Consider the following 26,776-nt stretch of genomic DNA (forward strand, 5'->3'; position numbering starts at 1 on the left):
TTTAGAGAGCGCTGAATAAAAAAAGACCTGGAAAAATACTTAGAAAGCACTAAGTCCTAAAAAAGAGCCTGAATAGATCTGCCTTGTCTGTGTAATACAAACAAACATTTAACAAATAAACAATCCCCCCATCGCACACACTTTCAGAAAAAAGGCAGCTTAACATGCCAGTAGAAAGATCCAGAAATGCCAGATATGCTAAGCTCTAACAAGAGCAAAGGAAAGTTGTTACGGAAAATGTCAAAATGAAAGGCTTTAAACAAATTGAAGAGGTTCATTAGTCATCCTTCAGGAAAAAAAGTTAATTCAGCAAAGAACAATTTCTTTCTTGGCAACAACAGTTGGTCTAGTTGCTTTTAGCTTTTTGAGAAAGCATTTTCCAAATTCTTATTGTTCACTACTGTAATTCAATATGCTAAATTACAAGTAGAGATTCTGTCAAGAACTACGAAAGATAGACGATTTCATCCAACTGGTAAGCTAACAAATTGACCTGCACAGTTTTACGGAGGCTAGAAAAAGATACAAAACTCCTGCGTCGGAGACAAAGGACTTAACTGCTTGTAGCATAGCAAATAGTCTATGTTCAATCACTTCTGCTTTTTGCTCTAATACCAGAGGGAACTGCTGAGGGCCTCAAGTGGATGCTGTGCATGTACTAGGTTCACATCATATCCAAAGAATCCTGAGAATAGAGAACTTGAATTATTCACAGTGGAGCCTTGTGCCATGGGGAGACATTATCTTTATTGTACTGGACAGTAAACGACCCTTCCCCTTGCTCTGGAAGGGAGAACTATCTCTATCTTCTACAGCTGTTCGCATACGAACTGCCTTGAAAAGATAGAGCAGAACCAAAGGGCCATTAGTACCTCTTCCTACAAGACACGCAGAAATGTGAGACTGTGGAGAATGGTCTCCCAAAATTCTCATTTAAAAAACAAAAACAAAATCGTGAGGACTTTGATCGAAATTACATTACAATTATAGATTAATTTGGGAAAGGGTTACATCTTTGCTATATTGACTTTCTCAATCTGTAAATACCATGTAACTTTCCACTTAGTTCCTTCATGTGTTTCAAGAGTTCTATAACTTTTTTCACAAAGGTCAAATCTGTTCTCAGATCATTCATAGTTTATGTTGCTAATGTAGATGGTATTTTTATATATTTAAAACAATTATCTATTTCTCCTGGTACACAGGCACACAATAATTCAGACAGTCCATGAGTTACAAACACCTGACTTAAGTATAACTTGCATTTACAAACGGAGGCTATACAGTAAGTCCTCGAGTTAGAAACATTCAAGTGTGGTGCGAATGCAAATTAATACATTCCTTTTGGAAAGATGTTTGGAGAACACTTAAGAGTTCTAAAAATATATCTGCCATTAAATCCTATAATTCCTCTACTAGGCATATACCCAGAAGACCAAAAGTCACATCATAACAAAGATATTTGTACCAGAATGTTTATTGCAGCCCAATTCATAATTGCTAAGTCATGGAAAAAGCCCAAGTGCCCATCGATCTATGAATGGATTAATAAATTGTGGTATATGTACACCATGGAATATTAGGCAGCCTTAAAGAAAGATGGAAACTTTACCTCTTTCATGTTTACATGGATGGAGCTGGAACATATTCTTCTTAGTAAAGTATCTCAAGAATGGAAGAAAAAGTATCCATATCCAGCCCTACTATGAGACAAATTACAGCTTTCACATGAAAGCTATAACCCAGTTATAACCCAAGACTCAGAGGAAGGGGAGGGAGGGGGGAGTTGGGCGGAGGGAGGGTGATTGGTGGGATTACACCTGCAGTGCATCTTACAAGGGTATATGTGAAACTTAATAAATGTAGAATGTAAATGTTTTAACACAATAACTAAGAAAATGCCACGAAGGCTATGTTAACCAGTATGATGAAAATGGGTCAAACGGTCTATAAAACCAGTGTATGGTGCCCCATGATTGCATTAATGTACACAGCTATGTTTTAACAAAAAAAAGAAAGAAACATTCAAGTGACATATGACTCACACTTACAAATAGAGGCTATTTGGGAAGCCTGAAAAGGAGGTAATATGGAAATATACCTGTTCTAACTTATATACATATTCATCTTAAGAACAAACCTACAGACTATCTCGTTCATAACCTGGAGCCTACATGTACAGCCCCCAATCTTTCTAAACTCTCTCTCAGGTAACTTGTGGAACTCCCTCCTTTGCTTTATCAATCAATAGCATACTACAAATATTCAGTGAGTACCTTTCTATAGGTCCCTGGGGTAGACTACAAAACAGGCGCACATTTATGGAGCTCTTATTGTGTGCCAGGCAACATACTGATGCTTTTTATACAGAGCTCTTTTTTTTCCTCAAAAAATCCTATGAGATAAATTCTGCTATTTAGATTAGGACAATGAAGCAGATGTGATACATAATTTGCCCAATATCACAAATATGTAATTGGTTACTATAGACTAGATTCAATGCTAGACATTGAGGAAATAAATATCAAGACGTTAAGTCTGTCTCAAGAAACTCATAGACCAATGGCAGGGAGGAAGACCAGTAACCAGGTAATTATAGCAGAGTGTGAAAGGCTCTTTAAAGGGGATATAATAGAGCACTGTGGGAATGCAAATGAAGGATGTCTACACCAGATTAGGTCCAAGTGGTTGGATGATGAGAATCAGCTTCTCAGAGAATGGGATACCTGAAGAAGGAAGCAAGAATTAGTCAGCTAAAGTAGTAAACTGTGATCCTGTTTTGTGAAAAGTGGTTTTTTGAAAGTAAGAAAAATTAGACAAAACAGAAAATGGCATTGTGTAAAAAAGGATCTTGTGGGGTAAATTTTGTCCTCAAATGAAAGGCAGGGCAAACCAGAAGGTTCAGAACAGTGGTTCTCAACCTTCCTAATGCTGTGGCCCTTTAATACAGTTCCTGTGGGTCGCCACCCACAGGTTGAGAACCGCTGGTTTAGAATGTTTGTGAATTGTCTGTGCAGGTTGAATAAGGTTCATAAGGGAATTTGTGAAGGAATTTTCATGTGATTCACTTGACTATCCAGTATTGCCTTTAGAATTTTTTGGCTTGTAATCTTGCTTGAACAAATGTTTTAAGCCTTTGATATTTGACAAACCTTCCAAAATCAGAACTCTAAAGTTGATCTTTTTGAAATATTAAGACCACTTAAAGTCTGAGAATGACATATTAGGCTTATTTGGTATGTTAAATGTATAGGATACATTATCAAATGTGAAATAGTGGTAATTTTCTGTAGATTATGTTTATATGTATGTTCTAATATTATAAAATATCGCTCTGTCTTAGTGTAAAAAAAAAAAAGAATTAGTCAGTTAAGGGACTCAAGGGAGTAGTCATGCAAAGTGTCAGGCCACATTTGAGGAACTCTGAGTTGCTATATAACTAGAACACTGAACACACAGGACTGTGTAAGAAATGAGTCTGACTGACCATCAGGGACCTGATTGCTACAGACTTTGTATGCCACACTAAGGAGTTAGAATTCTTTCCTGAAGACCATGTTCAGAAAAATCAATGGAGGATTTTAAAGAATAAAATGAGCAAAGAGGCATGTTAGGAAATTTATCCCTGGCACCAGGGTAGAAAATAATATAGTTGTGGCCAAGTCTGGCAGAATGGAGACTAATTAATATAGGACCACATGTCTTTAGATGAGGAGAATCTAAACTCAAAGAATGGCAGAGGGATTCAAAATCAAAAAGCAGATTTAATATTTAATTTAGTATACAGACCTTGATGATGAAGAGTGATTTCTTGTTTTATCTGCCTGACAATTAAATGGGTGGCAGTAAGGAAGGCAAAGACTACGGGAAGATAAGACACGGCAGCGGGAAGCACACCCAAGTGGACAGATGAGTATTTGCATACGTTCAGTTAGAGTCCTAAATAGCAAAAGTTCACTGTGCGTCAGGCACCAAAGGGGAACTCCAAACAAAGCACTAAATATAACTCTTTTGCTCTATGACTAGTTGACAATATACTTGCTTAACAACAGGGAAACATCCCAAGAAATGTATAGTTGGGTGATTTTGTCATGGGAACATCATGGCGTGCACTTGTGCAAACCTAGATGGCGTAGCCTGCTACACACCTAGGCTCCAAGGTGTAGCCTATTGCTCCTAGGCTACAAACCTATACAGCACATTACTGTACTGAATACTTACGCAACTGTAACACAATGGTAAATATTTGTGCATCTAAACATATCTAAACATTAAAAATGGTACAGTAAAAATATGGTATTATAATCTTGTGAGAATACCACTACCTGTGCCTACAGTCCCCTATCCCTGCCAGTATTGGTCTGTGGCCTATTAGCAACTGGCCCACATAGTATCATCACCTGAATTCTGCCTCCTGTCCCATTTCCCTAATCCCCAACCCCACTCCATACAAAAGTTATCTTCCATGAAACTGGTCCCTGGTGCCAAAAAAGTTCCAGGAACCTGTTAGGAACCAGGATGCATTAAAGGAGGTAAGAGGTGGACGAGGAAGTGAAGCTTCATCTGTATTTACAGATGCTCCCCATTGCTGTATCACCTTCTGAGCCCTGTCTCCTGTCTCCACCTGGGTCCATTCACCTTCCCTCATCTTTGGAAAAATTGTCTTCTATGAAACATCATGCCAAAAAGATTGGGGACCAATGGTATATGCGGCCCATCATTGACCAAAATGTTGTGTGGTGCATGAATGTGGATATACTGTACATGAATTAAAAGTTCATGGCAGGACTTAGTAAATACTGAACCTTTCAGCAAACACTCAATGTCAAGCGTTAGCAATGGAATTTATCATAAAAGTTGTATCCTAGGTCACAGAATGAAGCAAAAAAAAAAAAAAACCCAAAACAAAAACAAAACAAAAGAACCAAACCCTGATGATGTTAATTTAGTCATCAGAATAAAAATAAATCTATTCATGGGCAGTGCCTGTGGCTCAAAGGAGTGGGACACCGGCCAGCCCCAGCCCCAGCCCCAGCCAAAAACAAAACAAACAAACAAAAAACAAAACAAAACAAAAAAAACCTATTCATGAATATTAAATGACAATTCTATGATGAGGCTTTGAAGAAAGGTATTTATTCTGACTGTGATTTCATCTTTGTTAAATATGACAAATCCATAGAATCTCTGCATCCCAGAATAAAGAGTTTCTAAATGTCAAACATTAACCATCATATGTTGATATCTGTCTGGATTCAGCAATACTAGCTTGGTCCAAAATTTTATCCCTCTTTGTGGAACTGATTCAACAAACAAAACAGCATTACGACTTTGTAAATGAAGTTCATCATTGAACAGTATGTTTTTTCCAACATCATACGGAAAAAATAATGAAAATTACTTCTCAAGACAAGTCAATAATACTAAACTGCTTTACCTACATCAGACAGACATGTGATTTGATTTAATAATTCATATTTAATCCCTAACTGACCTTAAAACTAGTGCCTATTTCTTGTGATGTGACCTTCAATGGAATAATCACAGGAAAATAGAAGGGGTGAAGGAAAGAACACAACTTAGATCAGATCTCCCTTTAAATCTCAACTCAGAACTTCCTAGATGCATGTCTCAGGCAAGTCACATCATCACTTCAACTACATTTCCTCCTTTACCATGTAGGAATTGTGAGGCCTTAACAATATACATTGATGCTTGAAAAATAGACTTGGTTCTCAATAAATGTTTAACAAATGAAGCCTGGAAGTTATAGACTAAAAACAATAACAACAACAACAACAACAACAAACCCCAGAGAAAATAATATGCTGACAGCACATAGCCTTTTTTGACACCATCAAAACTTGCTACACAAAAGCAGAACTGGCTGTACACCTGGCCTGAATCTGCCCCACATAAGTCACCTTCAGCGAGTGAGCCAAGAATCAAGGACACAGCTAGAATTGAGGAGATAATCTATCACAATTAATTTTAAAGAGGCGTGAGGTCATAAGTCCAAAAATAGGTGAATGGCCATATAAAACAAATTAATATTGCTTTATAATACATGATACAGTAATATTAAAGTATTAATATTACTTTATAATACACAATATGTTCTAGGATACCTATATCTAAAGTTATATCTATGTTTCCAGGCTTTATGGATAACATATATTATCAACACATAAATGCTTCCACTATAATCACAAAGATAAAGTCTCTCCTATGAACAAATCCACCTTTCTTAAAACTGCAGTTAACAGTTTAGTTTTCTTTTCCTTTTCAGATTGTCACTGAAGTTCCTCTTTCACTTAGACACAAATGCAGGCACAGATAGGGGATATGTTGCACTCTCGACATGACCCACCTTGTCTTGTATATACTACATAACCCCAGAGGTGGCCCACCTTCCACCATAAGATGGGCATGAGACCGACCACTAACACCAAACAGTGCAACATCCCTCCATACACAAGAAATCGTCCTCTCTAGATAATCATCCCCACACAATAGCAACTGAATTTGATTGTTGCTGATGAAAATAACCTCAGGAAGGAGTGTTCACCCAATGATCTGAAATAAGCAAGGCAGCTATCTATACGGTGACAATCACGGTGTGGTCTGTAAACAAAAAGGCCCACCTGACACCCCTCCCAACAAAAAGGCCCAGCTGACACCCCTCCCAACAAAAAGGCCCACCTCACACCCCTCCCAACAAAAAGGCCCACCTCACACCCCTCCCAACAAAAAGGCCCACCTCATACCCATAACAACAAAAAGGCTCACCTCACACCCCTCCCAACTCTGTTGTGGCAGGTCAGAACAGCCAGGCTGCAGGGAGAGGCAGAGCCCCGCCATCAATTCCAGGAATCTCAGTCAAACTGGCCTCATGCCAAAGGCAAGTGGTTCACACCTTGGAGTCTGGTGTGGGGTGCTGGCTGACACTCTGGAGGATCCTACACCAAAGCTGTGGTTCCACACAAAACAGTGTGTGGATGAGGGGTGGGGGGATCTTCTCTGGGAGAACTTTATCTGTCCTTTTTTTCATGTTCTTCCTCTCTTCCTACTCCCTAGGAGAGACACCTTCCTAAAAGTCAGGCCAAGCTTAACTTTATTATGAAATTAAATCTTCCAGATAAATATGTTCAATACCCCATTGACAGAAGCAAATTAAACTGGAACCTTCCTCACACACACTCACAAGGGGGCAGGCAGGTAATATATTGAAGCAAATGTGTTTTCAAGCCAGCTTTTAAATAAGATTTCTAATTATCAGCATGCTTTTCACTCAGCAACCCTCCTCCACCTCTTTAACACCATTTTCACAACTCTTAGTTCAAGAACCACTTAAGAAATAAATAATTCATGGCAACTGAAAGCATGATAATTTTCTGTGAGGCATAATGGCTGGTCCATGGGCAATAAAAATGTGCTACCTCTGAGCCATCTCAACTTCTTTATGGAAAGTGACAAAAAGAGACCCAGAGAGACCAATGAAGAGCAAATCTCACCTTTGCAACAAATGTATTTTTCCCTATCACTTAACATTCTAACTCTGAGGGACAAAATTAGGAACAAAATTATATTCTTCCTTCAGAGAAGAGAAAAGCTAGCAAAAATGACCATTTCAGGTTCTAAGATGTGATGTTTTGAGTCCTAAATTTCAGAGATGGATCATGTTCCTTCAGAGAGCACATCAACCAGCAAAGGTTTTCTGAACTTTTCAGGGCTCTTCTTACCATTTCCACACAGGCAGGACTACCTACAAAAAGGGGCAGGTTGCTTACCAGCCATGATATGCGCCAACTGTGTGACCCTGGGCTAGGGGCTTAATCATATTGAGCATGTTTCTTAATCTGTAGCTAGGAAAAATACACCTCTCTATGGGGTGTTTTTTTTTTTTAGAATTAATGGGATATTAAACAGTACAATCCTAAGACACATTCTTTCCCAAATATTGGTCCATGAACTCTCTGCATCAGAGTCCCTTGAAGGCTTAATGAAGTCTTATGTGCCAATCTACACCATTAGATGAGAGCTGGGTCCAGCCCAGCTGGCATTTTTAATCAGTATCTTAGTGAGCGAATTAACAATCCAGGTGTGGTGGCTCATACCTATAATCCTAGCACTCTGGGAGCACTCTGGGATCCTCAAGAGATCGCTTTAGGTCAGGCAAAAGAGCAAGACCCTGTCTCTAACAACAATAGAAAAATTAGCTGGACATTGCACTAGGTGCTTGTAGTCTGAGCTATTCACTAGGCTGAGGCAGGACGATCACTAGAACCCAGAGTTTGAAGTTGCTGTGAGCTAGGCTGAGGCCACAGCATTTCAGCTTGGACAACAGAATGAGACCGCCTCAAAAACAAACAAACAAAAAAAAACAACAAAAACCCCAAACCCCAAAACCAGAAAACAAAAACAACAAATGAATTAAGGCTGGTTGGTGTACTCACCAAACCATGAGGCCCAATCTGGGTTTGAACAGAGGACACAAGAGAGCGTGAGACCAGCATTTACCATCAAGCTGGCAGCTGGTGGCAGCTTCTCAGTTCCCAGCATCTCTGCCTCTGGCTCCAATCTGCCTTTCATGCTGATACCAGAGTGATTTTCCAAAAATGCAAACCTGGCTACTCTGCTCCCTGCTCTTGACTACAAGCACCCAACCTCAAATCTTTGCCTTTCCAGCCTCCTTCAACTGCCTGGGTCTGCTCTGCCCAGGCTGCTCTCAATTCCTGCCAGTCTTTGTTCTTTTGGTTACATTTCAGCTTAAATGTCATCTCCTCAGGGAGGCTTTCCCTAACCACCCAGTGACTCTCAATGACACAAATGTACTTCACTCTCTGCTAAAACCTAACACCTGCTATACTCCCTTGTTATGTGATCGTCTCCTCTCACCAGGAAGAGCAGGTAGCATGTCTGTTTCTACATCCTCTACCTATCACAGTGCCTGGGACATAGTAGGTACTCAATAAACATCTGATGGATGCCCACCTTAATTAATTATTGGTCTACCCTACTAGCCCTGGTTAAGGAATAGAAAGTTGCATTTCTTACCACGAAAAAGGAAACTCCAGCGTAGAGAGTTTGCTTTGTGCAATATCTGTGCTTGGCAAAAACTGGTACATAACTAGAATTTCTGTAAACTGATTCCATACTCCATTAAAGTAGGCTGGCATTTTAAGAATTCTTATGAAGAACTTTCTAAAGTGAACCATTTTGTCTTTATTTGTTTGTAGAACTGGATTTTCACATAAATTTCACATTGGACTTCCTTAAAACAGCTCTAACTAGTTGTTATTAATACCACACTTGATCTTAGCCAAAAGGCCGAGAAGCGAGTTGTTATTAATACCAAAGTCACCTCAATTAAATTTTACTACTTAATCATAAAAATATTGCCTTTGGAACAAAATATCCCTGAGTTATAAAGCATAGGACCCAGAGAGTGTCGTGAAGCTACAACAGCAGAGCACATGATGGGCCCTCTAGAAAATTAATATGCATTCTGACCACAGAAAGTCTGGAAAAGAGACTTGTTGAAAAGCACTTTATAAAGAAACCTACAATCTACCCAGGTCCTGGACTTGTTAATGTATAAACAAAGATTTTAGAAACTTGTAAGTGCATTAAGTAAGAATAAAAGAAACCTATAAATAGATGATAGTTCTATTTTGGTAGTGGTCTCCCCTCTCCACTAATTCAGAAAAATTATATTTTATATAAAAGTTTTCCAGCAAAGACTTGGCCTTTCATCTTTCTAGCAAGTGAAGATCTCCACTTGAGAACTTAATCAGTTCTGCTGTGTGTGCCTTTTAGCCAGGGACTTTCTAAGTGAACCGACGGCAGGTGACAGATGGGGAGGGCCCATGGCTCTGGTTTACAAAGCCTTACAAAAACAAAAATGGAAATACCAGTTTGCAAGGAAGGAGGCTCAAGTTCAGAAAGGAGAATCAGGTGCCTGGTGGCCAGTCTCAGGAGGAGGTAAACATAGGATTCACCTGGAATGATTTCTGGCCTGCTGGGAGCACATGGTTGCTAGGAACTTACTGGTGAGAATACAAGCCCAGAGGGGCAGGAGTCACCCCAGCCAGGTGGGCTTACCAGAACCCATTCTCCTGAGTTGAAACTGAAAATTAACAGAGGGATGAAGTATTGTTTTCTAATCCCCTCCCATCCTTTTTCAAAATTCCCTGCTACTGCTTCCACAATGGCTCCCTTATTACCTACACTAGACAGGTTGCACCCTCTGTATCAGGGGTTCTCAATGCTGGCTGCATTCCTGGCGGGGGGGGGGGGACTTCCAAAAACCACCAAGGTCCAGGCCCCACTCCAGCGTACTTCAGTCTGGTATACCCTGGGCATTAGTATGTTTTAAACCTCCCCAGACAGTAGTAAGCTGTAGCCAGCAGGGAGAACCATGGCTCCAGGCAGGGTGCAATGGCTCACTCCTGTAATCCTAGCACTCTGGGATGCCAAAGGAGGTGGATCCCTTGAGCATAGGAGTTGCAGACCAGTCTGAGCCAGAGCGAGGCCTTGTCTCTATTAAACATAGAAAAAATATGGTGAGTGTTGTGGGGGCACCTATAGTCCCAGCTACTTGGGAGGCGAAGGCAAAAAGATCACTTCAATGCAGGAGTTTGAAGTTGCTGTGAGCTAAGCCGATTCCAAGGCACTCTAGCTGGGCAACAGAGTGAGACCCTGTCTCAAAAATAAAAAGAAAAAATAGAATCATGGCTCCATAGAGCATCATGAGAGCTGTGGCAGGGCAGGGGCAGAGGGTGTATTTAAATGAGGAAGGGGGTGCAGCAGTGACAGGGGGAGGCCATCAGTTTTTTAACAACAGGAAATGTGGTAACAAGAAAAATGTGTGCAAACTCAGGAAGATGCCTGGCAAGAGAAGACAGGTGTAGTATCAAGGCGAGACAAGTTTAGTTCTTTGAAGTCGGGAGACAGAAGAGTAAACGATACTTACGAAGAGCTGTAAGACCTGTGAAGAGACAACTGGCAGAGGCCGGCATAAGAGGTGGGTGTACACCAACAAAGACACCCAGTAGAGAGGTGTGTGGGTAGGAAAGGTGGGGTTCATACTTCTACAACTGAATGGCAATGATTCAACGTCACTTCATACAGATGGTTCCCTTTCAGACAGATTTTGGTGGCACACTTAAAGCAATTAAAAACTTTTTAAAAGAGGTAATAAACAGTACCAATGTAGTTTCTACTGCATGTTTCTGCGTCCCTATGAAAGCATCCAGAATTCCCACCTCTCTTCCTTGCCTGACCATTAGCATCGTGATGCTCTTTGACAACTTATTACTGCCTTGAGGCTGCTGTGAGTCTCTAGGAGGCAACATTGTTGGCTGTTCCTATAAATGTGCAATTTTTTTTTTTTAATCTCATGTTGATGCTATAGTACACTCTGCTCTTTCTTCCAATTTATGGAAACCGGATCCCCTTGCATGCAAATGGGTCGCACAATCTGTAGTACATTCTGCCTAGTGTATAATAACATTACCCACACAAGTATACATTTCATTTGTAACAAAAGCAAATTTTACAATTCAATCAAAATATTCAATCACATTCATGATGGGTAGCAACTTAGAAGTGGTATGGAAAACAAGTTAAGACCCACTGGCCTGCATTTACAGTTTTTCTAAGTACCGCTGTCAGAATCTAGAAATTAACACAGATGTGAAATTTATGGTTAAAAGACTAATGAGGCTTCCTAAGTACCATTAGGCAAATTATATAAGATGATTATGCAGAATTTAACAATTCGCAACAAATCTTTACTATCTTGCTTTGGATTGCTGTCTTACTTCTGAGTTGAAGATCCACTAGAGAATCCCATGTAGTTTTCTTTGCATCTTTATCTTCCTTGAATTCTAAGCATCTTTATCTGAAGAAAATTTACTCTAGTGGAGTCTCATCCCTGGTTTTAATCTCTTTCTATAGCTGTGCAGTTTCACTTCCTGGGATTTTGCCAGGGAAGTGAGGATTGCCAGGCCTGAGGCTGGAGCTAACCAGGATAACAGTGGCCATTGCTATCTTTGGGTTTTTATCCATGAATATCTTTTTGATCCAACAAAACCATCTTTTTTTTTTTTTTTTGTAGAGACAGTCTCACTTTATGCCCCTTGGTAGAGTGCCGTGGCATCACACAGCTCACAGCAACCTCCAGTTCCTGGGCTTAAGCGATTCTCTTGCCTCAGCCTCCCGAGCAGCTGGGACTACAGGTGCCCGCCACAGCACCCGGCTATTTTTTTGTTGCAGTTTGGCCGGGGCTGGGTTTGAACCAGCCACCCTCGGCATATGGGGCCGGAGCCCTACTCACTGAGCCACAGGCACCGCCCCAACAAAACCATCTTATTCTTTCTGGGCCCGAGGGCTGGAGCAGATGAACATGGCTACAGTCCAGAGCTACAGCAGGGAGGTAAAGCCACAAACCACAAATTTTGGCTGGCCATAACACATTCATACCTGGCTTTCTTCCACCAAAACTGACCAGCTAATTTGGCATTTTGTCAAACCCAATGGGAAACATATGTCCGTGGCTAAGTTATATGAGGACAGGGCCATTATTTGAAATATAATTTCCTGGGACATGGTAGGACTGTCTTGCAAACCTTTATCTACAATTTCGAAAAGCAAAAATTTCTGAACACAGTTGCTTTTTTATTTTGCTACCAAATGAACTTAGGGAAAATCTGACCTGAACTGGCATGAGGTTATTTAGTCTTTTTCTGTCCAAGTAAAGGTGAACTTTCATCCACTTTACTACAGAAATTACTGTGTATTCTCTGTATCCCATGAGGATATTACACTAACATACAGTATACAACAAACTATAAAAGCTGAATTCTTAAAGACATTTGGCCCCAAAGGGTTTGGCTAAGGCATGGTTGACCCATATACAACTCATACACAGGTGAATTTTCTAGATTTCATCCTTTTATAGTTTCCCCATATCATGTAGGTATTTGCCTAACCTCAGATTTTCAGTGATTTCTGTAACATTATTTTAGTAGTTCACAAGTGTAAGTATGATTTCTGTAACATTATTTTAGTAGTTCACAAGTGTAAGTAGTATAGTTCATGGGGTGGGGGGGGTCACTGACATAGGAACAAAGCAGGACACAGCTGGAAAACAGCCACTCTGTACACCCTTTAATGTAGAACATGCTGCATTTAACACACACACTCATCTTCTCCTTTGCAGTATTTTTCACATTATCAGTCTAAGAGTTCTGATAACTAAGTGTACTCAAGCCCACACCATAGCATGTGTATGGTATGAGCAATATAAAAAATTCAAAGGTGATGATGACCTTGAAAAAGAAGGTATTAAGCTATATTTTTACTGCTAGACATTAATATCCCATATGAAATGTCCAGAGATTTGCTAAGGTATAGAGACAGAAAGTGAGACAGAACAGAGAAAACAATGGAAAAATTAGTGGTTCTCTGGGGCTGGCAGTGGGAATGAGGATTGATTGCCAATCTGATCTTCTCGGGGTGACAGAGAAGTCCTAAAACTGAACAGCGGTGATAGTTTCCACATTCTGTAGGTTTACTAAAAAATCAGCAAACTGAACAGTTAAAATAGGAGATTTTTATGGCATGTAAATTATATCTCAATGAAGATGTTAAAAAATTTCATTTCCTAAATTACTAAAGTACTACATTTTTATTTTATTTATTTTTTTTATTAAATCATGAAGAAGTAGATCATGTACAATGTGCTGATTTCATATACAATTTGGAATGCTTACATCGTACTGGTTAATATATTCCTCACCTCAATTATTGTGTTAAGCAAGGGTACATGTCGGATCTATTAAGTATAGACTAAAGTAATACTTTTTATATAAACATCTCCCCTTTTCTCCTGACGTTTCAAATGAATACCAGTTGAAATGAGAAGAGGGGAGAACAATAAATGGAACCTACTCCTGATTATCAAGGGAAAATGAGAAATTTCATCTGCAAACGACTGATATTGCGTCTAGACAGAAAACTGATCTCCTCCGGATATTCCCTTACATTTAGCAAATGAAATTTAAATTGTTTTCATTTTACCATGCCACACATGCCTCTAATTACAGCACACATTAAGTTTTATTTAGTAGTCATTCCTGCAAAGGGAGTATAAGTTCCTAAGGACAGGAACTATGTCACGGTCTTCACTGTATTTTCAGAACCTAGTAGGTGTTCAACAAATGATTATACTGAATGCAATGTCTCCTTTACCAGATCTATCACATTTCCAAGTGCATGACCAACATAACACAATAGATAGACCAACATAATAGATAATATCTCTATCTATTAAAGAGATATTCCCTACCTTCCAGATCAGGGTTTCTCATCTTCAGTACTACTGACATTTGGGGGCAGAAAAATCTTTGCTGGGGAAGGCCATTTTGTGCACTGCAGAATGTAAAACAGCATCCTGGGCTTCTAACCCACTAGATGCCAGTAACACCTCCCTTCCAGATGTGACAACCCAAAAAACATTCAGACATTGCTAAATGTCTTCTGGGGAGTTGAGAACCACAGCTCTAGATAGAAAAAGTTTAAGGCAGCGCAAACTCACTGTGGCCACATCTGAAGGATGCCTTTCATGTTATCACTTCTGAAGCCGGTGAGAAGTCAAGAAAGAAAAAGCATATGACTAGCAAACAATGATTCTCTGACCACAGGCCTTGGCGTATGATGGCGAGAAGAAAAGGAAAGAAATTCTTTTTGTTCTCTGTGTAACTGTGGAGAAGCAAAAGGGCTATTCTAATATAAGGCTGACAATCTTCAGGATATATGGAACAAGGGAAATACACAAAGAGAAGAGTCCAAATGCGAAATGGCCTATAGCTATAAAACAGTTTGAAAGAAGCATGCCCCTTGCCAGCACTAGGCTGTGTATCATGAATTATATCAATGAGAATAATTTTGAAAATGCTATTGAATATGTATTAGGAGGAAAGATCTACAATAATTCAGGTCCTGACACGGCACTATTAGGAAATAACTCAACCAGTTGGAAAGGTTAAGAACTGCAATGGCAGAAACCATTAAGTTAAGTATAAGTTTAATACATCTGAGCTTTATTTTATTTTTCTCAACAACTGCAGTATTTACCAATCCTGTTCAAACGCAAAGCTTAAAAAGCTGTTATTATTCATATTGTATATTTATAATCAGACTCCAGACTTTTTAGTTTCTAATTTGGAGATATTGAGCATTTTATGTTAACATTAAATTTCAAAACATACATTTTTGGGCAAGAGACCACTATATAATAACACAAAGGAAAAATATTCTTAACACTATCTAAGGACATGCAAAAATTCAGAATTCATAATGATATTTTACTTCAAATCATCTTTTTTATTTAGCAAAACAAAGGAGTTGCTTCCAGTATCAACATCAACAATTTAGATTCCACAAATGACACCACCCTAGTTTTCAACCAGTTCTATATTTCTTATCAATCCGTTCGTTTAAGGAAAAGCTATAGTAGACAGTTATGTGTCAATTTCTAACACATGAACAGAAGCCTATCTTTTCCAATTCTGTTTGTAAAAATATTTATATTTTGCTCTGTGTGCCTACTGGTAAACATAAACAGGTTTATGACTCTGAAATACTAAGTATGTAATTCCTAAATCCTCTAAGAGAAAGAATATATACAATATGCAGAAGCACGCTATTCAATCAAGCTCCAACCGAACACATAATTATGCTATTCAAATTAGATTACTAATTTAGACATGTTCTATCATGACAAGTATACACTAACTTTCAAATGTCTGAGTAAAATTCAATGCCAATAAGGAAAGAGAGGAAAAGAAAATTTAATGACATTTTAGAAAATGAGCTCCTAGTTCATAATATAAAAATAGAAACTCATAAAAAGACTAGTAGGAAATGCAGCTTAATTGTTCATCTTAGTAGTGAGTAAATACTAACTCTAGGCCCTTCATTATAACATTGTCATTGGAAGAAACTGAGACACACGAAACATGAAATGGACAAATTAATCTTTCTTTTACTTTATTTGAGTTTCCTCACATATTATTATGAATGCAATAAAATCATATGTAACATATCCTATTACTTTATATTATTATTTAAATTTCCATACGTCTACATTGTAATTTCTCAAATGCAGTGGACTAAGGCTACTCTAAATACACCATGCATGGTAATAGCTAACAGAATGAAAGTAGCTGCTTGACATTTTATAAAACTTTTAAAAATTTATAAATGTAATGTTACTTTTGAAAATCAGCATCAGTAGCAAAACAGCAAGTCACCAAATGTCACAAATGCGTAAGCCCCTTTGGATTCATCTCTTCCTACTGGAGCTAAAATGTAAAATTGGCACCATGAAGCTTGAAATTGAGATTTAGGCATCACATTGGCACCAGCATTTTGGCACTTGCTTGAAATTGCTTTCATCTGGAAATTGCCATTTAGTAAGCCTCCTAGATATTTTTTTGTGAAATAAACAAAAATAAATAAACTTTCCAACAGCCATAACGTTCCATGTACATGTCATGATTTTAACATTACTATATATTTGTAGCTAATATCTGCTTTAACAGGAGCTAAATTAGGTAATCAAAATTTTAGACTAGCAGGAGCCAAAACAGAAGTTGTAAACTAAAATAAATCTTTCAGATTTATCCTGTGTCATTTTACACTACTTACAAAAAAGACAAAAGCTTCAACACTTTGGCATTAAATGGGTAACATGACAGCTGCTTTGGCAAGACAAAGCAAGCTACATCATTTAATGCATTTGGGGAATTCTAGAATATTAATAAACGAAAACCAGTAGTTCACAATTTAGCTGACTTTTATTTTATATACATGAACATGCACATGCGTGTGCACACACACACAGAATGCTTCTTATATTCAACAGCAATTGCAACTGCTGAAAAACAAATTTCCATTGCATTACAAATAGTAAGTTTAACTACAATAATTTTACAATTTAAAATATCAAAACCCTGCCTTTAATACTCAGTTAAGTGCTGTTTCAGATAACGAAAGATGTGATTTTATAAAAAAACAGATTTTGCCCTAGTCTAACTTAATCACATATATTTGCATAAATAATCTGTGGCTCATCAAATATGGAAACTGAATTGACAGTTTCTATCACGTCTTTGAGCAGACTATTAAAAAAGAACTCTTAAACATCCCACCCCTTAATTTTTCTTTAGTAGCTATTCACAAACATCCAAGAACCTTCACAGCGTGGTATGAACCCAGGATCTGAAGTCCGAATGTCTCATTTTGGGTCCTGGGAGCTCTACTACTTACCAGGTGTGTTGTCTCCACCCAGTCATCTTTATATCTCCACCCACCCTCTCAGTTTCTTCATCTCTGTAACAGGCCTTTTTCACTTTATCAGTCTGAGAGTTCTGATAACTAAGTGCATCCAAGCCTACACCATAGCATGTGTATGGTATGAGCAATATAAAAAATTCAAAGGTGATGCTGATCTTGAAAAAGAAGTTATTAAGCTACATTTTTACTGCTAGACATTAATATCCCAGATGAAATATCCAGAGATTTGCTAATCGGCCTTCAACTCAAAATTAGAAGACAAAACATTTGAGGACTGAAATGCATGATGTGAACTAAAACACACAGTACTTATTTCCATCCTCTCCAAATATTTCAGTTGTCTATAACAACAAGTTCTATTTTTATACAATAGGTGAAAATTATAGGACACTGTATTCAACATACTTCAAATAATCCAGTGAGCCACAAGTCTCATTAACAGTTGTATAAGGATTGATTCAAAGGTCCATGTCCTCTAAAGATGCTATGGACATAATAAAAGCATAAACTTAAATAAATAAATAAATAAATAAAAATAAAAGCATAGTTTCTGTAAACTGGCAAATAATGTATCACTTATTGCTTTCCTCCTCAGGGTGCTCATCCATGGACAGATCTAGATATGGCTGCTATGGAGAAGCAGTTTATGGACCAGCAAAGTGATTTCTTTCATGCTTCCCATACTCTCATTTGCCTGCATCCTGATGTCAACAAAGGAGAAGAATGAATGGAACACAAAAACAAGGCATGATAATTCTATAAGCTGCTGGAGAACCAGGATCACACTTTTTTTGTAATTTTATTTCTTTCACCACTACCCTCCACATAGTGGGTCTTAACATTTATTGAGAGGAACTGAAACTCTATGACAAACAGTCACCATTATCTGTGTAGATAAACACAAGTTAACAGTCAGATCCGTCTCTTTGCTCTCTGCCTTTTCTTTCTATTTCATTTCTCTTATCACTCACTTCCCATTCAGTCAAGCCCTTCATTCTGCTTTGCCTCTGGCTTCTGCCACTTTATGTCCAAGCACCCATCAAGAACTTTTTCTCACTTAATCTTACTATCCTGGCCAGCATGGTGGCTCACGCCAATAATCTTAGCACTATGGGAGGCCAAGGGGGATGGATTTCTTGAGCTCTGAAGATGAAGACCAGCCTAAGCAAGAGCAAGACCCCATCTCTATGAAAAATAGAAAAACTAGCTGGGCATTGTGGTGAATGTCTATAGTCCCAGCTACTCTGGAGGGTACGGCAAGAGGATGGCTTGGTGAGGTTGCTGTGAGCCATGACTCCCAGGCACTCTACCCAGAACAATAGAATGAGACTCTATCTCAAAAAAGAATAATAAAATAAAAAATGAAAGAAAGGAAAGGAAAGGCAAGGTGGGAGGGAAGGAGGGAAGGAGACTCAGGGTGGGTCAGTGCATTTGGAAAAAACACTTACTATCCCATCTCCTTTTCTGTAAACTGGCAAACACTGTTATCACTTCTGCCACCTTGGCCTTTATCAGTTCCTTAACTGCACATGCTCTCCCAGGCAGATCACAACCTGAAAAACAATTTCAAATGCGCAGAAGACCTACAAACTTACATTTCCAGGACAGCCTCTGTCCTGAATTCCAGGGCACAAGCTGTACAACTGTCAACTGCACCTCAAGCCCAGATGTTCCTCTGGTGTGTCATACTGCATAAACCCACGACTTGTCATGTTCCCCTACAGAGTGCTCCATCCTCTGAATTCACCACCATTACCATATCACCTCTGTCTATCCAAAGCCAGAAACCTGACAGTCATCCTGAAAGTCACCATCCCCTCCTAGCTTCTCTGAGTTCAGACCTTAAATCCACACTAAGATTCAAAGGTTTTTCTTTTTTTTAACATGGCTTTCCTGTTCTCTTCTCACCTTATCCACTCTGCAATAGACCCACAATGATTATTTTAAAAGGATAGCCTCAAGTGTTCAAATTCATCTACAAGATCAAATATGGCCTGCAAGACCCTTCTTCCTGAAGTGGCTCTGGCCTCCAATCTCTGCTTCTAGCCTCATCCCTCCCCCTCTACATGCACCGGTCACAGAGAATGACCAGCTGTTTCACAAACACCCTCCTCATGGGTACCTTTGTTACACCATATTCCCCGTTCCCTGTGCTCAGAAGGATTTCCCCCGGCCCACCTCCATCCTCAGCATCCTGGTAGCCTCCTATTTGCTCTCCCAGACTCAGATCACCGATCCTTAGGGAAAGCCACTTCCTTGGAGTCAGCATCACTGACAGAACCCAGTGGTTGTTATGTATTCATTTCCTTTAAAAACCATAGTCTCAGGGAATGACAGACAACACTGCTATACTAATGTGGTACTCCTGTGACAGTTCACTGCTGATACTTTTTAGATTTAAATAAACATCTAAAATAAAAAAAAAAATCTCAGATCGCCACACTTCTCCTTTCGTTAATGAGAACAATGCAAGTATATGACCCCAAACCCAGAGAAAGTTAACATGCCTCTCCACTATCAGTTGAAGCCTTCATGCTTCCTACTTCACAAAACGGATGTGTGGTTTTCTTTTTTGAGCTCACTGCATGAACTAAGCTTAAGCTCTTCCTCCACCAAGATACAGAGATGATGCTTCCTGTGCAGTCAATTCTTGCTGCTGCTGGCTGTGGGCAAGAAGGTGGGTGTGCGCCTTCCCACGGGGGCGCAAGGGAGATAGCGACCAAGTTAGGGACCTTTATATAGGGACCAAGTCAGGTAGCACAGGATTCTCTCAGAAAGCATGATACAGTACAACATATTAACCCAGAGGTAATAGAATGTTCTATCAGAAGCAATGGCCCTATCATACAGCTCCAAACTCCACTCTTTACTCTGAAACTCACTAGTATCACCTTGGACAAATACCCTGACCTTCCTAGACTTCAGGTGCCACTTTTGCTAAACAAGCTAGTAAAGACCACACAAGGTCACCGTGAGGATTAGAGGAAATAGCGTGTGTAAAGTTTGCAGCATGGCAGCCAGTGTGTAGTGAATGCTCCCTGCCAGCTATTCATTCCTATCCTTATGCAGGGGGATAGCCAGCAAAGGACTAGAAAGGCAGTCGGATAAATTATGCTCAGAGCTGTGCTCCCCTCATATCCACCCCCCGCCCTAAAACTCAGCAATGACTCAGGCTCAATGGGCTGGTTGAGTATGAACTGCTCGCTTGTATAAGTTGTATAAATCTCCAATACACCCCTCATAATGCATAAGACAAGCATTTTAGAAATATCAGCTCCCAATTCCCCAAGCCTAAAGTGAAAATTCCAAAAGTACCTACAACTGGGTAGAGTAAATGACCTTCATTCGCTTATATCCATATTAAAGTTAGTTTGCATTTCTTATGCATGAACCTTCTGACAGCAAAAGAAAGCTGGATGTCCGAAGAATGTTATTTAGAGATTTAAAAGTCACCATAGATAGGTCACTTAAACAGATAAGGGCCAACACAGACAGGAAATAAAACAACTAGATGTAAATTCTAAAGCATTAGTAAATAATTAATTATGGAACTAACTTAGTCACAAAAGTGATCAAGGGGGCCTTTTACTATAGAATAACCCAAAGCAGAAGAACATTTGAAATGTAAGTATTGACCAGAAAAAGGGAATATCTATTCTCTGCAAAGGAGGGTTAAACTTGAAGTAAAAGATGTTTCAGAGAGATGTGACACGTCTCTGTCGATGGCCAAGGCTCTTTTGGCACCTTGCAACTGTGGTATTGTATCCCCAGGTACACTGAAGTAGACAATTAGAAGCCTGTTCCCAGGGAGTTTTTATTTTATAAAAAGAAAACCAACCTGAAGTCTGTCTTCAAAGGTGGGATACCTAAGCTCAGATATTTCATTAAACATTTTATCAGTCTGTGTGCCTATGGTGCCTAGGTGCCTAATACAGCAATTAGATTTTAATTTCTAGACAACAGAGTAAAGATTTGCCAAGGGCCAGAACACCATCTATAAAAGAAAGCCCCCCAAATAGCCTTTCAATCATTCCCAAAATCTGGGGCTCAGGCCCGAAGTTCAACAGGCTGTGGAGAGATGTTTAAAAAAGTACTTCGTGTAGACCCTTAAAACTGTTTCCTGTGACACTGGTACTGAGGCCTCAAGGAAGCGTGCTTATTTAATGTGAAGGAATAATCACTTTCATTTCTGAACACACAGTTTAATATGAAGCCAAGTGCAAGATCTCTCTCTCTCTCTCTGCCCAAGGGGAGCTCTCCTGCTGGGGCGGACTTCATATTCAGGGAGGATATTGTCTGTGGATTGATTGGGGCTGCTCACAGTGGTTTTCTTGACTGTGTGAGGGTTGCTGCAGCTACATGCACAGGCAGGAAGCAAAACAGAGAGCATCAACCTCCAGTGTAAACTCTGACATTACACCAATTTTTCTTTTTGACCCTGTGTACATATATAAACAGAGAAATAAAAAGCAACAGAATTCAGTTCAAATTGAAGGAGAAAACTAACTTCACCTTCTGGTGCATCTACTACATACTAGGAGGTATGGAGCTATGAGTGAATGAATTAACAATAATTATGATGATAATAATCGTTCCCAGTCATGGAGATCTCAGCGGTGGGGGCCATTCTGCACACTTACATCCTTAAGCTTAGATTTCCTCATCTGTAAATTAAGGATAATAATGCGTCTATCTCATTTACAAGTTGAGGCAGCAGGGTCACAAAGGTCAGTTTGAACACAGCCATGAATTAAAATTAAAATCCTAGCTCCAATTTCTACTATTTGATCTCAATGAGCTTCCATTTCCTCATCTCTACAGCAGAGATGAAGCCACCTACCTCAAAGAACTGGAATGAGGAACTGAAGGGGACAGTAGGTTAAATACCAGCTGGTGTCTGTATCTCCAGGTGGTGCCCAATAAATATGTATGCTGTCTCTGCTATTATACACGTGAACCGCTTCTGTTAACCTCCGACAGCAGCTGTAAAATAACTTTACCTAGAGCAAGCTTAATATGCCAGATTACTGGCTCAAAGCTTTACATCTATGAACTCATTTATTCCTTACCACAATCCTGCAAGATAGATACTACTGTTATCCCCATTTTAAAGATAAAAACATGGGGGCAAAGAGTTTGGGTAACTTGCCCAGTTTCAGACAATGGTACTGGAGCCAGTCCCCTTAAGTAGGATGCAACAGTACTTACTGGGTCAATTTCTTTGAGGTTCCATACTTAGAAGGACTCTTTTCCAGAAGTAGACACTGGCTGCTCTCATAAACAGCAATGTGTTGACTTGACTAACTTCTCAACTTCTGAAATAACATTTTGTGTATTTTCTTAGAATTCCTTAAAAAAGCCCTACATTTAAAATAAGGTGCCTTAACTAGTTCATCTTGTTCTAGATGCTGGAATACCATAAATAAATGCACTTCTCTCTCTAAAGATTACCTAAAAAATCTTACATTAAAATACACCACTGAGTTTTGCTTTAAACAACAATTTTAAGTCCAAATTAAACAGATCACAGTTTTAATGTGACCTGTTGTGTTAAACTCATGACTTCTATGCAAATATTCCACTTAGTTTTTTTTAACATTCACTATCTAATATACTGTACACTGTAGACTGTTTACCATATACTGTATGGCATTTTAAAGCACTATTCCTTTTACAAATCTAATCAACTCAAGTATTAAACATCAATGATGATAATCTATTACTCTGCTTAAAAGGAAAAGCTCTAGGGGACAGCTGGGAAAGAAAGGTTAAAGAGTTCTATCCTTCACAGTAGAACACTGAACCTACCTATAAACAATGCTCTTTGTTTATTAAGATAGTTAAGCCCATCAGTACACTTAACTTTCAGACTCAACAACTGTCTAGCATGAACAATTTCCACTTTTTCTAAAACAAAGGGCATGTGTTCAAAAAGGGGTCTTCTGCATGCTCTCTGCACAATGCATGCTATTTTAAAACTTGATTTATGTGTCTAATTCCTGGACCTGCCTTGAAAAATATATTGGAGTTCTTCCTCCCATGCACCCTATTAGGAGAAGACGCTCCAATTTGAAGAGTGCACGGTTTCAGAATACAGGCAGCTATATCATGTCAGTATTTCATTAAACACTGTTCAAGCTGGACTTCGAACAAACGTTATGGAGAACCACAGCTGCAGCCACTGCAGAGAGACAAAGTTATCCAGCCAGAAAGCTTACATAAGAAGTGAAGGACAAGCACGATGAAACCCAAGTGTCATCATCTGATTTCTATTTCTTTGAGACTTGCCCACATTCTTAAAGTGTATGAAATCACATGCACAGAGCGTTTTTCTCATTTCATTTGCCTTAGAGCACAAAACACCAACTTGGTATATAAATTGTTTTTTTTTTTCCCCGAAAGGACTAGCCTCCAATTATGTATGGAAACGCTGGCAACTTCTGCCTAGGGGAAGCGGGAAGCCTGCAGGCCTGAAAGGAGTGTGGTTTAGTTCTTCTTCCCAAAGATTCATAGCAGCGCTGGGCATCCAAGGAGAGTCATTCCCCCAGGACTTAGGACGGAGGTGAGAAGACCTTTTGGACCTCTCCCCCCCCCCCCCACACACACAGAGTTAAGGAGCTCCGAATGTGCTATTAACAAGCAGCATGCGAAATGCCCTGAGAGCACCTGTCCTCTCCCAGCACATTTCCAACTGGCATATTCGTCAGAGGCTGGGGCCAGCCAGTCCTGGACTCCAGACTCTCCCGGTGTCTGAGTGCAGTATCTCCTTTTTCCCACACTGCACTTTCTCACCAAGCAGGAACATTGCTAACAAGAGGTGCCACCCCCGCTTCCCACAACATAAAGATAATAAGAACGAACCTCTCCCTAGCCAGGCATTGTGGCGGGCGCCTGTAGTCCCAGCCACTCGGGAGGCTGAGGCAGGAGAATCGCCTAAGCCCAGGAGTTGGAGGTTGCTGTGAGCTGTGTGACGCCACGGCACTCTACCGAGGGCAATAAAGTGAAACTCTGTCTCTACAAAAAAAAAAAAAAACGAACCTCTCCCTCCCACGGCTTCCCTCCAACTTCAGAAACTTTCCTCAACTTACCGGGACTCAGGAGGCACGGAGTCTTCTTGAGGGGACAGCTCTCCGAGGCAGCCTCGCAAACGCCAGTGCGCAGCCCGACCGGTCGGCACTGCCCCGCCGCAGCGTGAGTGCAGGACGAGGAGCTGCGGCTCTGCACCAGCCGCCTCAGCTCAGCCGTGCCTGACGCCTGGCATTGGCCCCGGCGCACCGCCCTGCGACCGAGGCGGCAAATGAGGCTGCAGACACCGCATGGACACCACCGCTGCGGCTACCGCCAGCCCCGGAGTGCGAGCCCCTGGAGCGTGTCTCCGGCTCCAAGGGAATCACGGCTCAACAGGAAAGCCAGTCCGAGAGAAACCGACTTGTCGCCACCGGCAGACCACCAGCCTTCTGCCAATCGGCCGGTTGCGTCGCGAGCACGCCGGCCGTTACCGCAGTCCACTCTTACTGCAGCGCCGCGGAGGATGACGGGCAGCGCGGGGCGCCAGTGCGCATGTTCGCGGCCCGCTGCGGCACGTCACGGGGAGGGGAGGCGGGGCGGGGAGCAGGGGCGGGGAAGGGACAAGCCGGGCGGGGTCGACGTGGGGGGCGTTGAGGGAGGCTGACGACCGGTGTGGGCTGCCGGCTGCTGTGCAAGAATACTACCTCCTCCGGTACTGTAAACGTAAATTTTTGTGGTTGAACTTGCTTTTCTCTGGAGTCCATGGTCCCTTGAAAAGTACCGTTTACTCTAAGCGGTCCTTAAGGTTGCCGGGCCAGCTTACAAAAGCCAATTTTACTAAGCTTATAGCTTACCCATAAAGAGTAGTGATTTGAGGGACAATGGTCTTCTATTGTGGCTGTACATTAAAATAAGTTGAGAAGCTTGTAAGAGCCCTTTGCCCTGGCCGCACGCGAGAAGTACAGGAGAATCTCTGGGCGGGGTCCCGGGTATCAGTAGGTTGTAAAGCTACCTCAAGATACCAAGGTCCAGCAGTACTTCTCAAACTAATGTAGGACCTAATTCTGGTGACAACCTCCTAGGGATTTTGCTAAGATGCAGATTCTGATTCAGTAGGTCAGGGAGCGAGAACAAGAGGCGATTCTTTCTTTCTAACAAGCTTTCACAGGTCGCCAAAGTGTGGTCTAGAATCTGGAGCACTGCTTCTGAAAAGTTGGTCTTCCTGACAGTCACCCCAGGAGCTGCCAGCTACTAGGGAGGCTGAGGCAAAATGATTGCTTGAGCCCAAGACTCTGTGAGCTATGACACCAGGGCCACTCTGCTGAGGACAACCGAGTGAGACTGTCTCAAAAAAAAAAAAAAGAAGAAGAAGAAGAAAGAAAGAAAATAAAAAAATGCAGAGCAAATGGCCAGGCGCTAACCACTGTGGTAATGGTTCTGGGTCAGTGGTTGGGAATAGTTGAGCTCTGGTATTCCATGTGTAATAAGCACTGTATATAACCCTATTAGGGGTTTTGTTTGGACCAAACTACAGGTTTACACCAGCAACTTGATATTGAAAACAGACTTGTGTGTGACAGAGAGCCAAGCTAGGTCTAGAACTCAGAAGAACTAACTCCAAATCCAAGGTGTTCTAAACCAAATGGTGCTTTACCTGACTAGTCCCAGTTATGTACAATTATTGTGAACTACTTAGCAGGAAAAAAAAAAAAGACATAAATGGTATTAAACATACATACATACACTCTGTTGAACACTAGTTCCACATATCATTAGAGGAGACTTGAAATTGGAGAAGAGGTTCACTTGGGAGAGAGTAGGGAGCAGAGTGATGAAATAAGGGATGATAGTGTGTTGCAAAGAGTGTGGAGAAGGAAACCAACTTCAGACTCAACCTAAAGCTTGGACAGGCACTTTGTGGAAGAAAAGCTAGGGACCAGACTTCAGAACATGGTGTGAAATTCAGGCGTTCAAGAGCTTATAAAGGCATGGCATTTCACATCTTTTACCTCATTGAAATCTTACAATATTCTCTTAAATCAAATAAAAAAAGAAATTATGCCCATTTTACACATTAAAACTGACACACTTTGAGCATTAGTTGACTGTTCAAGTGGAACTTGAATAAAAGCAAGGATCTTAGTGTAGAACACAGCTCCTATAACTCTAAGGAAAACAACAATTCAGCTCTTAAATAAAGCAAATGGTTTCTGAGTTTGCTAGTCTCATCTTTTAAAGGCTGTGCCTATATTTTTTGTTCAGAAGGCTTTCATTCTTGCAGGAAGGAAATACATTTTTGTCTTCATCCCAGTTTTGCAGCTCCACATCTTGGGTTTGGGAGATGTCTTTCTAGTCCTAGGACATTGCAGTTACACAATGCAGGATTTATCGAGGACTTTGAAAG

The 26,776-nt window shown here is 40.3% G+C and overlaps 1 protein-coding gene across 1 annotated transcript in view; it reads right to left on the reverse strand.

The window, feature by feature from the left end:
* LOC128563326 (ral guanine nucleotide dissociation stimulator-like) overlaps positions 1-25,136 on the reverse strand; it is a 143,172-nt gene extending 118,036 nt beyond the window's left edge. The window contains exons 1-2 of the mRNA XM_053558657.1: positions 25,077-25,136; positions 24,453-24,699 (exon numbers count right to left, since the gene is read on the reverse strand). Coding sequence (XP_053414632.1) covers positions 24,453-24,699; positions 25,077-25,136 — 307 coding nt within the window. The remainder of the gene's footprint in view (positions 1-24,452; positions 24,700-25,076) is intronic.
* Between the last annotated feature and the right edge of the window lie 1,640 nt (positions 25,137-26,776).

This window comes from Nycticebus coucang, chromosome 13 (assembly GCF_027406575.1).
Source record: "Nycticebus coucang isolate mNycCou1 chromosome 13, mNycCou1.pri, whole genome shotgun sequence".
Classification (NCBI taxonomy): Eukaryota; Metazoa; Chordata; class Mammalia; order Primates; family Lorisidae; genus Nycticebus; species Nycticebus coucang.